The sequence below is a fragment of the Neopelma chrysocephalum genome, unplaced genomic scaffold (genome assembly GCF_003984885.1).
Source record: "Neopelma chrysocephalum unplaced genomic scaffold, ASM398488v2 Primary Assembly neopelma1_43, whole genome shotgun sequence".
NCBI classification, from domain to species: Eukaryota; Metazoa; Chordata; class Aves; order Passeriformes; family Pipridae; genus Neopelma; species Neopelma chrysocephalum.
The window spans coordinates 4200231-4216148 of record NW_020897702.1 but is presented as its reverse complement, the minus strand read 5'-3'; the positions used below and the strand labels follow the sequence as shown (position 1 = coordinate 4216148).

The 15918-nt window shown below is 44.9% G+C and overlaps 1 protein-coding gene across 4 annotated transcripts in view; it reads right to left on the bottom strand.

Annotated features, from left to right (window-relative positions):
• Positions 1 to 2699: 2699 nt before the first annotated feature.
• Positions 2700 to 15918, bottom strand: part of SLC7A1 (solute carrier family 7 member 1) — a 39907-nt gene continuing 26688 nt past the window's right edge. For all 4 annotated transcript variants that reach the window (XM_027677795.1, XM_027677796.1, XM_027677797.1 and 1 more), the window contains 9 exons: positions 15237 to 15411; positions 13190 to 13314; positions 11400 to 11622; positions 10506 to 10645; positions 8741 to 8843; positions 6792 to 7003; positions 6316 to 6461; positions 4021 to 4129; positions 2700 to 3454 (listed from right to left, as the gene is read on the bottom strand). In XM_027677795.1, coding sequence (XP_027533596.1) covers positions 3345 to 3454; positions 4021 to 4129; positions 6316 to 6461; positions 6792 to 7003; positions 8741 to 8843; positions 10506 to 10645; positions 11400 to 11622; positions 13190 to 13314; positions 15237 to 15411 — 1343 coding nt within the window. In that variant the 3' untranslated portion in view covers positions 2700 to 3344. The remainder of the gene's footprint in view (positions 3455 to 4020; positions 4130 to 6315; positions 6462 to 6791; positions 7004 to 8740; positions 8844 to 10505; positions 10646 to 11399; positions 11623 to 13189; positions 13315 to 15236; positions 15412 to 15918) is intronic.

Here is a 15918-nt window from a genome sequence, read left to right as displayed (position 1 = left end):
CTCACCAGTCCACTCCCTGGGTCAAAACATGTGAAGAGGAGGCCAGGAGGTCCCCGTGTCCAGCTGGACACAGGAGAAGCAGGTACACAGAGAGCCAGAGAGACACCTGCACTTCCCAGTCACTCTGCAGGGCTGCAGATTCCCTCCACCTCCTTGTATCTGATGAGTAGCAACAACAAACAAGAGCAACAGCAGCACTCACCACCAGGGAACTGATGGGTTGAAGAAGTCATGATGGAGCAGTGGGAGACAGAGCTAAAGACTCTCACCTCTACCAGCAAATTTATGGCATGTGACTCTGGGGCTGGTACAATTAAGGACACATTTAAATATCAAATCTGTTGACACAGAATGGTTTTCCTATGAACCTTCTCAGAGAAACAGCAACTGAAGAAAAATGGCCCCCATCAGGACTTTCTCTTCTTCTACGTGTTGCTATTATATGTTACAAAAGCTGAAACAAAGTAATGGAATATAAAAACCAGAACAGATCTCTAAGCAGACAACACAAATAAGTTAACACTTACATAAAAAAATTTTACATACAGCAAGAAATCTGTATATGTTAAAATAATTTTCTTTGGAAACACACTTCCAGTCAGAATTCACCCCTAAATGGTCATTGCTTAATGCTATAATTGTTTAGAAGCTGGTACCCAGGTACAGAAAAACATCCTTACATTTTTAGTACAATAGGAAACTTTGCTCCCCTCTGAGTTTTCATCTTCTTGCCTCTCACCACATCTTCAGTGTCTTTGGGAGGCTGTGGAGTGCGTTGACCTTGCCTGTGTTTAAACAAAATAGATTTCAACATAGTGGCTTCTAATTTCTATATTCATCTCTCCCTGCTTGAGTAAGACTTTGTATATGCATAAGGTGCAAAGGCTTGGCAGATGGTCAAGACCCACTGACTGGAGCAGACCCCAACTTCATTTTTGGGGGGAAACTGCACTCAAAACACACCCTGAAGTGCACCTGGGAAGCAATGAACACATTGCCTTCACTCCCTCAAATTCCAATCCTGCCAAGAAGAGCCTCCCAGTGCACTAGAAAGAAGCCAAGATTAAAACTCCTCAGTGGACAGAAAGGCTACAAAGTCTTTCTTGGAAACGTGAGAGATGGTCCACAGTCTGGCCACATAATCCAGGAAGTTGTCTGATTCTCCTTTCTACTGCACCAGATGCCCGGTGAGACCCTGGGCAAGTCATGCAGGGGTCCGTTCTTCAGTTCTCCAACTGAATGATGGGGACAAGAGCCTGTCGCTTCATCAGCAAGAGCCATGCTGACAAACAGATTAAAGATTGTCCAGTGTTCAGAGACAGTAGTACGGAGGCCACCTAGGAAAGCATCCACTCAGTCAGGAAAGGGGGTTTCCGCAGTATCTGTTTGGGATGCTCCATCCCTGGAAGCATTTGAGGTCTGGGTTTTGAGCAATCTCATCTAGTGAAATATGTCCTTGCCCACAGAAGGGAGGTTGGACTAATAATAATAATGGCCCATCTTCGCGAACGAAGATTTGGGGAAAGGTCTTTTTACCTTTCCAGCCTGCGCAATGGATTTTTTTAGGTGAGACACAGCCTGCGCTGAACTGAGCCCACCCTTTAATCCTAAGGTTCATCTGCCGGGGCCAAGCAAGCTTGGACAATGGCAGTGAGGTCCTCAGGACGTAGGTTTGTTTAGAGTGTCCTTCTCATAGATGGATGGCCACACAGGGCTAACGACCTCCATCAGGCCAGGAGACCGGGGAATCGAACCCGTGGTCGCAGCAGTGAAAGTCCTGCACGCTAACCACTAGGCCACCAGGGGTCTCATGAGGTTGGACTAGATGATCTTCAAAAGGTCCCTTCCAACCCAAACCATTCCATGATTCTATGATTTGTTTTTCAGTACAAGTTGAAGCATGAATTTAAATCAGTGGCATTACATGGGCATGGCCCACCTTCATGATGCTTTAACAAGCCTTTTTTAGGGTAGTGGATGAATTTGGCTGGGGAAAGCTATTAGAGAGAATTTTAAAAAACAAACACCATCTTGCAGCAAAACCAAGGCATTGCCAATGAAACACAGCCCCTGGTCTCAACTCCAAATTTCCAACCTTTCACAGCCAGGCTCTGGAGATGATCTCCAGCCCCAAATGGAAAGTTCCCCTCAAGCAAGTCAGACCCTAGAGCTTAGCGGTGTTTTCTGGGCTGCATGCTCTGCTGGGACTTGAGAAGCCCCTGCACCTCCCCACAGCCTCCCCTGGGCAGGGGGCAGACACCACCACTGCTCATGAATGAACTCCATGACCCTGAGGATTCTTCTGTGCTTCCCTTCCCAAGGCAGAAACGTGTTCCTCCCACCAACACCAAATGGAAGTATCACAGCCAAATCCTTTGCTAATGCCACGTGGCCAGCACACAGAACTGATGCAGGGAGAGGAAAACAGGACTCCACTTGCTGTCAGAGCTGGACTTACTTCTGCCAGCCACCCCACCACTGCAGCCACACCGGTGATTTCCAAGGCAAAGAGGTAGGACGTCTCTTTGGAGGCACCCATTCCTTTCAAGCCTTTCAAGTACTTGCACCACACAGTTTCCTCACTAAACCTGGCAATCCTTCTGTGGAGTGTACAGGCAGCAGCAATATATACTGGCATTCCCTGTGTGCTGGCAAGTGACCGTTCACCTGACAAACAGCAACCACAAACCTTCCCAACATTTCACAGCAGTGGTGTGCTTTAAATCATATGAGTAAGTAGTTAAAAGAACAAGTTAAATACAACAAAAACTATGAGACCTAATAATTTAAAGAATTAAAATCTTGCAGGTGCTTTCTTAACCCAGTGAAATCTGGTGTTTGGCGAAAGCCTTTTTTTGTGCGTACACGTGGGGTAGGGGTCACATAGGGTGAAGGATGGATCTGGTCTACACTTGACAGTAGCACTGCAAAATCTGCTCCATGTATAATCAGGTAGAGTATCTGTGGGGAGGTAATTCTCAGGGCTACTGAGAAAGACCTTTGTGAGGCTTGGTTTCATAGCAGCATTTAAGGTTAACTGGCACACAGAAGCAGTTCTCTTTCTACATACTAGGGAAAAAAACAAAACAGGAGAGAGGGAAGCACATAGCCCCAGGTGAGCTGACAGTGCCGCCAGGAGTATTCCAGAGATATGTCTTTTTTCCTTGTGATCCCTTTTAACTGTGCTACTAAACAAACCGCAAGCTGCAGCAAAAGGGTTGGGGAGGCCTGCATTAGGCTTTCTTATTCCTGCATTACTGATTGATCAGGTGCAATCTGATTCAGGATCCCCACCACAAAGCTTCTTTCACTGCAGCTACCAGTTGCCCGTAAGCCAAACACAGTCATTTACAGCTGCCTGAGCCAGCATCTGTGTTTCTCTCCACATCTCCTGACGCTGCGTAGGTGGCTTCCACGCTATGCCGTATTCCATAGGCAAAGTAGATGATAAAGCCTGTGGAAGCCAAGGGGAGAGGTTACCATTAGCTCTGTAAGGAAACAGAAAACCCTACTCACACCCACTGACACAAGTTACACCAGTGTAAGCCCAGTCATCCTGATCGTTAGCTTCTCGTGGACAGCTACTACCATCCTTAGGGAAAAAAAAGCCCAATTTATCCCAGCCCCAAATGGGGTGCTCATTTGAGCATTTCAGGCAATTCAGCCTTATCCACATGGCTACTGGGAACATCTTGGGATATAGCTCAGCTTCTTCAGCTCCAAAACCATAAGCCCCACCACGTGGACAGCATGTGGCCAGCCAACAAAAAATGCTCTATGGTTTCTTGTTGGCAATAAGACCCATAAGATGGTTCATGGGTCGTTATGCTGTCCTCACAAAGGCTTCAAGACCCTTGAATTTGAAACAAAGCTTGAGACTGCCTAAATGGCTTTAGTGAAGTCACCAGGGTTGCCCAGGGATGATCAGAATTCAGAATCCCTCCCTGGAATGCTACAATAAATTTCTGGTTAACAAAACCCAGTAACTTTGAACACAGCATTTTTTACTCTCTAACTCACCTAGGAGCATCCAGACTGCAAACCGTATCCATGTGCCTACGTCTAGCTGCATCATGAGGTAAACATTCACAAAAATACTCACAACAGGAAGAAAGGGCAAAAGAGGTACCTGAAAAAGAATGAGGGATACGTTACATCCACAGGGACGGAACAGTGGGCAGGAAAGAACATCACATTCTTTGTAAATGGGAAGTGATGGTTGTTACCAAATCTTCAGCTGCCAAATCTGAGAAAAAGCAAGGTTAAACCCAAAAGGAGGACATCAGTCCACCATGGAAGCGGGATGTAAACAATGCTGTTCATCTGTTTTAAGAAGCTTGTTTTGTCATCTGTAAGGAGGCAAGAGGTGAATTTTAGCAAGGAGGAGAATTTTGTGGGGTGAAGGAGAGAAGAGGAAAAACCAAGGAGAGGCACCTATTGAAGAGCAAGAGAGGAAGGTAAGGGGAATGTCAGAGGAGGGATCTAAGGAACTTCATTCAACAGATACCAAGGTAATTTAGCAATAGAGAGAAAATTATCCCAAAGCAGAAGAAAATCAGCAAATATTGCAAGAGATGACTGCAGCTGTGCCAAGAATGCCTTAGTGGTCTGAGAGTCAAAGAAGAATGAGATAGTAAAGCCAAAATGCCAAATAAGAATATAAAAAAAATAGCACTGGCATGTAAAGATAAAATCAAACAAGAGAAATTATAACAATAGAAAGCTTTGTGAATATGGTGGAACTAAGAGGACAGTGAACTTCGCTTCTAAGGGAAAAGATTTACAAAAAGAAACAGGCTGAAATGTTGTGGGCCTTTCTTGATCTAAGCATTGCCAAAAAGAAAGAACTTACGGTAAGCAGCTGCTCACATCACTAAAGAAAGGAGATAGGCACACAAATCAGAAAAGAAAAGAAGAATATTTTTCTAAATTTGGCTTTGTCAAGTCAGTAAGGACAAATAAAATTTCCCTAGGTGGGTGAGTTATGTACCCAGATATTGCAGTAGTGATCTCTGTACTATTAATAACCATCTCTGAGAGCTCTTGGTAGAATTGTAAGGTGTCTAAAGACTGGAGAAGGGAGAAAAACTATCTATTAAAAAATACAGAAAAACAACTGGGGAACAAACAGGTCAGCCTTGGATTTCCAGAGTGACTTAGGAGAAAAATCATAGTTGGGTTGTGAATGTCTAAAGAACAGCAAGGAGATAAGTAACAGGGTTGTCAGGCTACCCAGGGAAGTGGTGGAATCACCATCCCTGGAGGTATTTAAAAGACGTGTAGATGTGGCACTGAGGGACACGGTTTAGTGGTGGACTTGGCAGTGCTGGGTTAATGGTTGGACTTGACGAACTTAAAGTTCTTTTCCAACCTAAATGATTCTATGATTACAGATTTAGCAGTGATAGGTCTAATTTTCTTTTTTCTTGGACAGGGTAGTTAGTGGCTGAGGGGAAAAAAAGGAGGTAAAATACCTTCAGTGAAAGGTGAAGAGACCTCCTCAGAAGCAAGTTTAGAAAATACAGCCTAGATAAGAGTTCCTGAGTTTTCTGCTCATGGACATTTCTGTTTCTACTTCTGGGACCATAACACTCAAATGAGCTGGAAACACTACCTTGGAAAACTCTGGCTGGATTAAGTTATTAAAATCAGTGAATTTACTGAAAAACTGTATTTGAAAAGCAGTCACAATGAAAGCAGTTTAGAGGATGGAATTAGAATCCAAAATTAATTTAATAAATTGGGGAACTAGCCTGAAATCAACACAATAAAACACGACTTGCAGGATTATACTGGAGGGAAAAAAACATCCCAGTGTTGGTTTAATATTGAAAAGATGGTGTACTTGTACAGGGCAGGAAAACAACAGTTTCTCACACTTAAGGTGGTTAAAGAGAGAATGGTCATCCCTTAGCCTCCATGGGGACTAAGGAGGACATGAAAGTTCACTTTCTTAGAGTTTTTTAGTGAGTACTCCTCTGATCCTCACACACAAGTTTGCTTCTTGGGTTCTTTCTCCTTCTGTATCCATGATCTGATGTGGCCCTTCACAACTATCCCCTTTCCTCCAGTCTCTGTCTCTACCCTATCTTATAACCATCTGCTTTCAAAAGCAGAGTCTGCCCTTCCCTTCCCTTTCAGCCACACCTCTCTAGCAGGTTCTGCCCTTCCAGCTTCTCCTGGATAGAAAAGTTCATTCACATCATGCCTATATTTGGCTCGGTCCACCCTTCTGACCACAGGCCAACACGCACTTCCTCCTCCAAGCACCTCCCAGAACAGCTCTTTTTTAGCTACACGTCCCAGGACACTCACCTTAAAGGAGAGTTTAGTTTTGCTTTCAGGTTGTTTCCATATAATGCAGCTGACAATGAGAACAAGGATGACACCAATAATCCATACATATATTGCAATATTTGTTATAAGGGCAGTCAGGATACAGCTGCACACAATAAAGAAACCTGTGAACAGATACCAAAGGTTACTGAATTTTTTTTTTAGATACAGGAGAAAACCAACAACAAACCACAAGCAGAATCTGAGAGGTCGGTAAACAAAACAGCAACTCATTACAAAACTAACCATAACAGATATGTCTTTCCCCCTATACACCCCCACAAACCCCATCTGTGCATTTCTCTTCAAGTCAGAAATTTAATCTGTAGATCTTCAGTTATTTTGGCCATTACAAGAGCTCATGAAAATCACAGCAAGGAGGTGAGTTTTCCCACCACAGTGAGTACAAAGACCTACCAGCTCTGTGCTCCAGAGACACACTGCCCAGTGCTTACCAATGATGAAGGCTGAGATGTTCACCACTGAGCCGGATAATTTGGAAGGGTCCGAATTTGGGGGAAACAGTACAGCTTTGAAGGAGCACTTCTCCTCTTCCTCTGGCAAAAATCCAGTCTGTGACTCACTGGTGCTCACAGACTCATTGTTATCTGTCTCCTCTGTTGACCTAGCCATTTGGTATGCCAAATTAGGCTGCTCTGGCTGGTACCTAGGAAAAAGGAAATGACACAAAGAGCCACTCAGTTTGGCACAGGTTCATTTAAAAGCCACACGCATAGTCATGGCTGCTCCCCAGATCACTACAGCACCAGAACAGGCCCATGTAAGTCTACACCCTTCTCTTTCAGAGGGATATTTGATAAATAACATCATAATGATGTAAGCAAATATGGTCAGCTCTTATCACCTACAGCTTGGTTGTAACGTCAAGTGTTTTAAAGAGGACAGTGCTCTTTCATAAACACTGTCAACACTGTCATCCTTGTCACCGAAACATGATGAGTTGATAGGACTGGAGAAGAAAGTGACAGAGGGACAGATAGATAGTCATAACCAGGCTGTTGTGTTATCAGTGGCAGTTCAGCTCTTGCCTTTTGGAAAGGAGGTGGTTGAGCTAACAGTTCAGCAGATATCACACCCAGCAGAGACATTCCTGGTGCCTCATACTCCTCCATCCCAGTCTCTTCTGCTACCTTGTCTGCTGCCACACAGGGAAGGAAGAGATGGTTGTTGCCTGTGTGAACAGCACATTCAAAAGGGCTGTGACACACAACCATGTGGATCCATAAAGAAAAACCACTCTTCCAGCCTCGGCTCTCTTGTTACAGAATGTTTTGTGTTGTGACTCACCTAAAATTCTAACTAAAGGATTGGGCCATTTTGAAAGACCTTAAAACTGCTCCCATGGGGGCGTGTGTACAACGAGGACATTTGTGAAACACTGCAAATTGAGAAATGCAGTGAAATCCTTGGGTCCAATCACAGCAAGAAACTAGTAGCAGGATCTTATAGCTTTGAAAACAATTCACCTGCTACATCATTAGGCAGTCAACAGGGCAGACAAATCAGCTGCCTGAGCCACTACAAGACAGGCTGTCAGCTCTGCCAATCCGTGATGGGGGAAATGTCATGCAATAGGTACCGCAACTGGCAAAAAAAAATTAAAAAGCTATTTCTAGCTCTGAGGAAAAGACTGGGCTGGGAAATCAGGAAAAGTAACAAGGGCAAGGAAAATTGGCAAGAGTTTTTAAGGGGCAGGGAGGAGAGTACAAACATGAAGCAATGATACTACAGTACAGCACTGGTCCTTCACCTGCTGCAAGACTCTTCTTAGTTCAGTGCATATGCTGTGTGCTTGTAGAAAGCCTCCAACTGACTTTGAATAAGTCATTGAACACACAAAGGTATTTTTCAGTAACATGATCTTCATAGTACAGTTTTCATTGGTAGAGTGCTGTCATCTGTGAGGTGCCAAGCACTGAAGACACTCAATTTTCAGCTTAGGTTTGGGAAGCTATGGGAGCTCAGCACTTCTAAAAGACACAGAGGCACTGATCTTGTAAACACACGCTCAGCTTTTTTGCTGCTGCTGCTGTTAGACTTTACCTTGAACCCCCTTTCAAAAATAAGACAACCTGAAAGTATATCCCCAGTGAGAACAAGAGTGGTAACAAGGACCACACATCTCTCATCCCTATCCATTGGCATATTTCCCAGGGCATTCAGAGTTGACCGCAGCAGGAGTGGCATGGACCAAGGGTTAACCAAGTTCAGAGGACCCCACTGTAGATACAACTAACACAGCCCCCCATGAGCTCAGAGAAACAAGCTCTTCATATGCTTATAGCTGGAGATGTTTTAGTAGGCCTATAGAAAGTATGAGGGCATCTGATCACTGTGTGGATTTCTGCCAGTGTGACAAGAAAGGCAGCTTCTACATTCTTACCTCAGTACCAACACACAGGCTGCTACCAAAGAGTAAGCCAGGAGGGTCCCGATGGACATGAGGTCCACAAGATCTTTCAAGTCAAAAAGAAAGGCCATAACAGCTGTAGGAGAAGAAGGTGAGAGAGAAGAAAAACGAGTAACACAGCAGAACACGCAAATCTCAGGAGTGCTAACAACGACGCAGCACACGTGTGACTGTTGCTCAGGACTTGGCAGGGGAGCTCAAGATGTCCTGAGATGAGGAGAGGCAGGCCTCAGCACATGAATACCCCAAGCCCCCGCATGCTGTCCCAGCCCAGTCTCGCTAGCTGAAACAAGAGGAACCACTTACTACAGTAAATACCAGCCTGTTTGTCTCATACGGGTATGTTCACCCAAGCACCAACAATGAGCAGCAGTTTAAGCCACAACCTCATTGCTGGAGTCCCCCAGTGGGCTAAAGCCACCCCTAAAGCCACAATTATTTCCTGGAAGTAGCTACAGGGGAGAGAGGATAAGCAGTACATTGCTGCCTTGTGTCTCAGCTCAGCTTGTGCACACAATGGGACCAAGCATCAAGGAGGGCATCTTGAAGGTAGCATGTCTTGTCATGGGGGTTTCCAGAAAAAGTTATAGACTGCCATCCCTTAGGGATTACCCTGCTTACACACCCTCACCAGGCAACCCTGGTTGTACAGAATTTTGTATAGGGGCCTTCAGAAGGCAAGTAAGCAGAGAAGGCATAGTCAGACATCAGGTAACGCAAACAGTCATATGAGAGTGCAGGGACCTCAGAGCTGAGCCTGGCCCAGCCTGTCCTTAATGCATAACTCAGCTGGCAAGTGCTGTCCCTGGATCTTCATGTGGGGTTTGGTCCTAGGCACTATGGACCATTCAGATAAGACCGGAAGGGACTGCAAAGCACTTTTTTATACTTTATATGGCTCTTTTTCCTATCCCACCACAGTATGGACCCAAGAATACCTGAAGAGAAAGGTGTGGGAGAAGCAGCTGTGAGGAGGCTCTGCGAGTCTCAGCAACAGGAGCTAAGCCCTTTCATAGGAGCTCAGAGCCCAGAGCAGCAGTCTGGCAGCAACTCCCCACCAAAGGTGGCACATTCTTGTACCAATGGCTCATCCCAGCAGAATGCTCATTGCAGCAGCAGGTAAAGAAGAAGCAGCAAGGCTCCCCTCTTTGCTAGGCATTGTGAGGAAGGGGGAGGCTGCAAGAACAGGGTAAGCCGCTCATCCTTGCTGTTTGGGAGGTTTAATTCTGATATTTCTGGGGGGCCAGGAGAAAGAAGAGAACAGGATGGCTGCCAGCTGTGACTAACTGATTAACAAATGCCAGTGCCACAGGGGCCATCTGCCTGTCTCCAGCTGCTCTGGCATCTTCCGCAGACCTGCTACCCACAGGTGGTGAGGTGTCTTCAGCCAAGCCGGACCAGCAGCCACAAGGACGCTGGGGCACCACTGGCTTCCACCTTGCGGGGAGTTAATTATTTTTAAGGCCTGCAGAGCACCCAGGGAGCAGATAAAGGCAATTCCTGGCATGAGACAGGATGGTAGCAATGAGCTCTAAGAAAGAGGGACAAGCACACAGCAAGCTACTCATGCTCACCCAGACCCTCCAAGGCATGCCCTGGAAACCCAGGGCACCCTCTGGGATGTCGTGCTGTGCAACAGATCCGATTAGTAAGTGGGCTAGAGTCAGGCGGACTTATCTGCCCCAAGGATGAGCTTATGTCTCCTTTCCTCAGATTCATGCAAGTCTTTTGATCCTACCTGCAACAGCTCCTGATGTCATTGTTGCAATTCTTGGAGTTTTTCTCTTCTCGTCAACTTTAGCCAAGAATTTAAAGAGAAGTCCATCTTCTGCCATAGCGTAAATTATTCGAGGCATCGGAAACATGGAGCCAAGGAGACTACAGACATAGGAGGGAGAAATAATCTACTTATATCACTTCCTGCTGAGCACAGGCACACAAACAAAAGCAAGTTTATGGCAGTATGAACACAGGTGGCTTTCGCTCACTTCAGCTTCTCCTTCATGGGCCCCCTTCAAACACCCATGTTACTGATAGTTGGCAAACGAGGCGCAGCTCTCTGATTTCAGATGCCTAAACTTAGCCATGGGGCATGAAACCAGCCTGACTTTCAGGTAGTAAAAGAGCTGTAACTTCTATGAGACTCTAGAGTTGCTCACCTAATTGAATATGTCTAAGTTGATCTGAAATGGGCCTCCCGAGTGCAGGAGAAGATGACATATTCTGCCTCCAGCCTGCCCTGCCTCCCATGCAGATGGTTGTCCTGCAGATAATCTGCAGACAGATGGCTTGGATATGGTAAGCCCCACATGCTGCTGAAGATGCACCCTGCACTACCTGACACAAGTCTGCTCTCCATCCAGCATGCCAGGATGTCCACTGCGTAGTTGCCTCCATGACTTAGTCACTCAATCCATATTTATATTCCTGAAATGCACCTGCTGGGTCTTCTGTTAAGATGGGAATTTCTGAAGTGATACTGGTTACGTGCATCTCTGATATCTATCACAGGGTGAAATCCTGGTCCTTTTGAAGTCAATAGCTCTGAATTTCATGCCTGATCTCTGCTCCATGTTTTATAGGAGTTGGAGATTTGCCTTGAGAGATGCAAAAAGGAAGAGCAGTGTCTTACCTTGTAGAAAGGGCACACAAGGAACCGACAGCCACTGCATAATTGGCTCCATCCCAACCCACATATTTAAAGGCATTGGGTAAAGGGCTATTGGTATCCAGCTGGTAGTAAGGCATCATGAGAGTCAGGGCAGCCGACACACCAAAATAAGCCACAAAGCAAATGAGCAGAGATGCCACGATGCCAATAGGAATGGCCTTCTGAGGGTTTTTTACCTCCTCGCCTAAAAGAAAGAAATTTAAATATCAGCTACATGACAAGCAAGAACTTTATCCCAATCTAGGGCATGCTGGCTGGGGCCTTCAAAGGTTTTGTGGGCACTGAGGTGCTCTTTGACCATAATGCTGTCAACAGACTGCTCCATCCACTTGGCCTACCACAGCTGTTTGCTCCCATTTCTGCTGCTCCTGTCAATCCTTCTGATAGACACTTGTGGAAGCCTTGTAAATGCAGTCACAGAAACAGGCTGGATTGAAAACAGTCCTTTCCCCAAAACAGATTATCCTTGTATACTCCTTCTATCCCACTGATGGTGCAGACCCAAGAAGAGTTCAATGATCACAAATGATGGAACAAGAAATTATTGTGCAGTTGTAGGACAAATCCTTGGATGACCTTTCAGTAGCATCTCCACCAGAATTAATATACCATGAACATGGCACCATAGGTGCCCAGTTCCGGGAAAAGGCGGAGAATCTGAAAATCATATGGGGTCTTCAAAAATCCCTCCTGAAAAAAGGACCCCCCCATAGTTTTTATGGAAAATTTTCAACAACCAAGTAGGCATAAATGTGTAAAAAACCAAAATTCATCAAAATTCAGGCACTGATTAATTATGAAACAGATTTGTGCCATCCCTGTCCTAAAAAGCTGCTCTGAAAGCAAGTGCTCTTGAGGTTTAACATTTCAGGAGAATGAACTAATAAACACAGATCCATACACCCAGAAGTCAAAGGCAGATGAACATGTTTCTCCTACAAGGAGAGACTCTAGGGCTGGCTGGAGTAATGGAGCCAGCACTTCTGAAATTCCTTGCTTGGAACAACAAGCAGTATTGCTTTATCTGTCTTTGTCATGATTTCCTTCTTCCTCTGCTCCAACTTTGAAGCAACTCAATTCATGTCTAACGCGAAATCAAGGATCACCTCCTTTCTCCAGGGAACTGAGATTCTTCTTAGCCAGAAGAAATACGACAATGCTGATGGCTTCTCTCTCTAAATGAGGTATCCTAACCTTTAGAGATTAAAACTCCCCCTGATCCTGAGGGTGCAGATGACTCCTCAGAGGCTTCCTCTTTCTTTGGCTCTTTAAATACTCCAAGCCATCAGAGCTTTTTCAGCTGAAGGCCCTGAAGAACCCTATTCTAAAATAACCTCTTGATTAAAACATCAGTTAGAGTTAGAGGCTCAAACTTCCCCAGTCGTACCAAGTATCTGAATCTGGGCCTTCCCTGTTTGCCTAACTGATAAAACTGGACATGATGGATCATCAGTGACCATCCACAAGAGTGGGCCCTACAGGCAAAGAAGGAGGGAGGAAGCTTGTGGGTTACACGGTCTATTGGCCTGCCACAGCAGCTAGAAGTCAGCACTCAGGCACCCAGGGACTTGGACAAACCCAGCACTTTCACTGTTAGGAGGAGATGAGCCAAAAATCTACTTTGATCTGAGGTTCAGAGAGACAACGAATGTGGTGCCCTGAATTTCCTATTATCTGTACTCTGCAACATTACTGAAAGCCAATCTACCAGCAACCAGGTTCATAACCACAAAGAACATCTTCCCTCTTACCTGTAGTAGCAATACAGTCAAATCCCACAAAAGCATAAAAACATGTGGCTGCCCCTGAGAGGACTCCATTCCATCCATAAGGCATAAACCCTCCAACACCGTAGAGCTTTTCTTCCTGTGTTTGACTAAAAGGCATGGCACTGGATTAGAAGTGATCCTGCCCTGGTGGGAGTAACAAAGCTATTCACATAGCTCATAACAAAATTCAAAGCTGAAGTTTGAAGGAACAGGCTCTCCCTTTCACATGCTAGCGTACAAATACCAGGCAAAATGCTAAGCCCTACCCACTGCTGAGCTCTGGACTGGCCTGCAACAGGCTAGGGAATGCACAGAATAAAAATGGTTTGTGGTTTGTTCCGACCACCCATTTTGTGGGGTGGATAAAAATGTCTTGCTAAGACGAGGAGAAAATTGCATGAATCTTAAAAATTCTCTCCTAATATTACTGTATGTGTGTAGATATATATATTCATTTGAACAGAAGCTTTTGAAAAAGCACAAGATGTAATTCTAAAAGCTGAAGACTGAGAAACATGTAAACCATACACTTTTCACTTAAGAAGAATTCAGGATAAAGTGTAGGTGAGTAGACATAAGAGAGGAATGCAAGGTGCCACGACTGTCTAAAAGCCATCCAATCCTCTATTCTCAACTTCAAAATTCCTTATGCCAAGCTAATACTAAAACCATGCTTGCAGCCCTAAGGGAGAAGTGGAGCCTGCATCCCTGACACACCAAATGCTTTGCTGAGCCTTATTCAAAGTTAATTTAAGTCAACATACAGACGCATGCTGATCCCAGTGCACTCTGGATTGGGAGCCCAGATCCATGCGCCTGTGTTGAGTGACAAATACAAAACATATCCTTCAGTTCAAGTGACTTAAGTCACCTTTTTCAGTGAAAAGCCTTGGTAAGGATGAATTAAGGAAATTAAACTAAAGCAAATGCCAAATCTGCAAGTCTTATCAGGTGTAAGCATTTGAACTCTCTCAAAGAAACTCTGTTGAGACTTAGATGAAAATTGGCCCACAGAAACAGCACAACCCAAACATGGATTACTCTGGAAATAGTGATAAAGTAAAGTAAAGTAAAGTAAACCCCAGACAGATTTTACAAAAATATGAAATGCTACAGGTCAAAGAGCTACACTTTGAAACTACTTCACTAATTGCTCCTTGCATGGGAATAACAGCAGGAAAGGAGGGGGGACCTGTCCTATAGAAGCAATTTGTTTGCAGCAGGTTGAGTTTTGCAGAGGCTCAAGAAGTGGTTTTTACACAAGCTAAATTTGATTCACACAACATTTATGAATCTTGACAGACTGTGCCAAACTTTGCTTCTTGCAGGCCAGCATAAAGGGTTACATAGCAAGCCAGGACTGAGCTGATGTATATGGAGATATTTAAAGGCCCTCATTCTGTGTTGCAGAGTCTCAAGCAAAAACGAATAGCTTTGTCTAACTAGTAAGCTAACTAAATTGTAAGCTCCTTAATTTTAATCTCGTATAGGATGACAGAATTTTGGCCAAGAAGAAAAATGTCATTAAAAACAGATTTGTGATATGCTTACTGCAATGCATTAAAATTATCTGCAACTTGCCTTCATTTTATTGAGGCATTTGGAACAAAGTCTGCAAGAGGTACAACAATGCCCCAAGGATATTGCCCAAGCATCCAAAGAAAGTACACAGTATACTCAGACATGGCTTCATACAGGCACCAGAGCCAGCCTGGCAAAGCCTTGAGTAGGAGGTTGTCTAAAGAGCTCTTTTCTCTCAAATTTGGATGTCATATTGGTCACGAGGCTAGAAACGGTCAGTTCTGCAGCAGGGCCCACGTTGACACAGCCTATTCCTAGCAGTTTCAGCCCATCAGTACAGACCACTTTCAGCAAGCACCCACCAAAGCCAGCTTTGCCTCCAAGGTATTTGGCAAAGGAGGCAGCAATCCCATTCACTGGTTTTCTAATTCACCCCACAACCCCCCCCTACAAACTTCCTATTGAAAATGCACCAGCTTCTGAGATAAGAAGAAAAGATCCAACCTACTTGTCTCCATAAACGCTGTGGCTGGTGTTGTAAATGTCCTGTTCAGTCAGATGCCAGTTTTTAACAGATCCTTTCACGAAACCAGAGATCACGACGAAGCCAAGGACAAGGACGTTGATACAGGTGAACACTTTGTTCACCAGGGCAGATTCTTTCACGCCAAATATTAAAAGCCCTGGGGAAAACACAGCAGTCAGGTATTTTGCCACCAGCAGCAGGCGTTGGGGACTCACAGACATAGCCAACTCTGTTCATGCTGTGCTCTGCCCAACTTACCACACCTCATTTCTCCATAAAGCCAAGTAGCCCAGGTGTAACTCATCCAGAAGTAGGATGAGGACTCCAGCCCAGACATTACTACTGCAGAACGTGACACATCTTCCCACCCAGCACGCCCATGTGGCACGTGCCGCTGGTAAAGTGCTTTGCTAACACAGCTAAACTTCCAGCACATTCAACGCCAGCTCTGGTCACCTCATGCTGCTACACTCTGCCACCTAGACACAGCCTGGAACTCTACCCAGAGACACAGAGAAAGCACCACAGGTGGTTTTTTATGAAGGAACATTGTCTTAGAGTTCTTGGCCAAATGCAGAAGTTATGAACAACAGTCAACTTTCCTTAGAAACAGGGGGAAATACGAGCAAGGACCAAATCCAGGAGGATTCTACTTTTAGCAGCC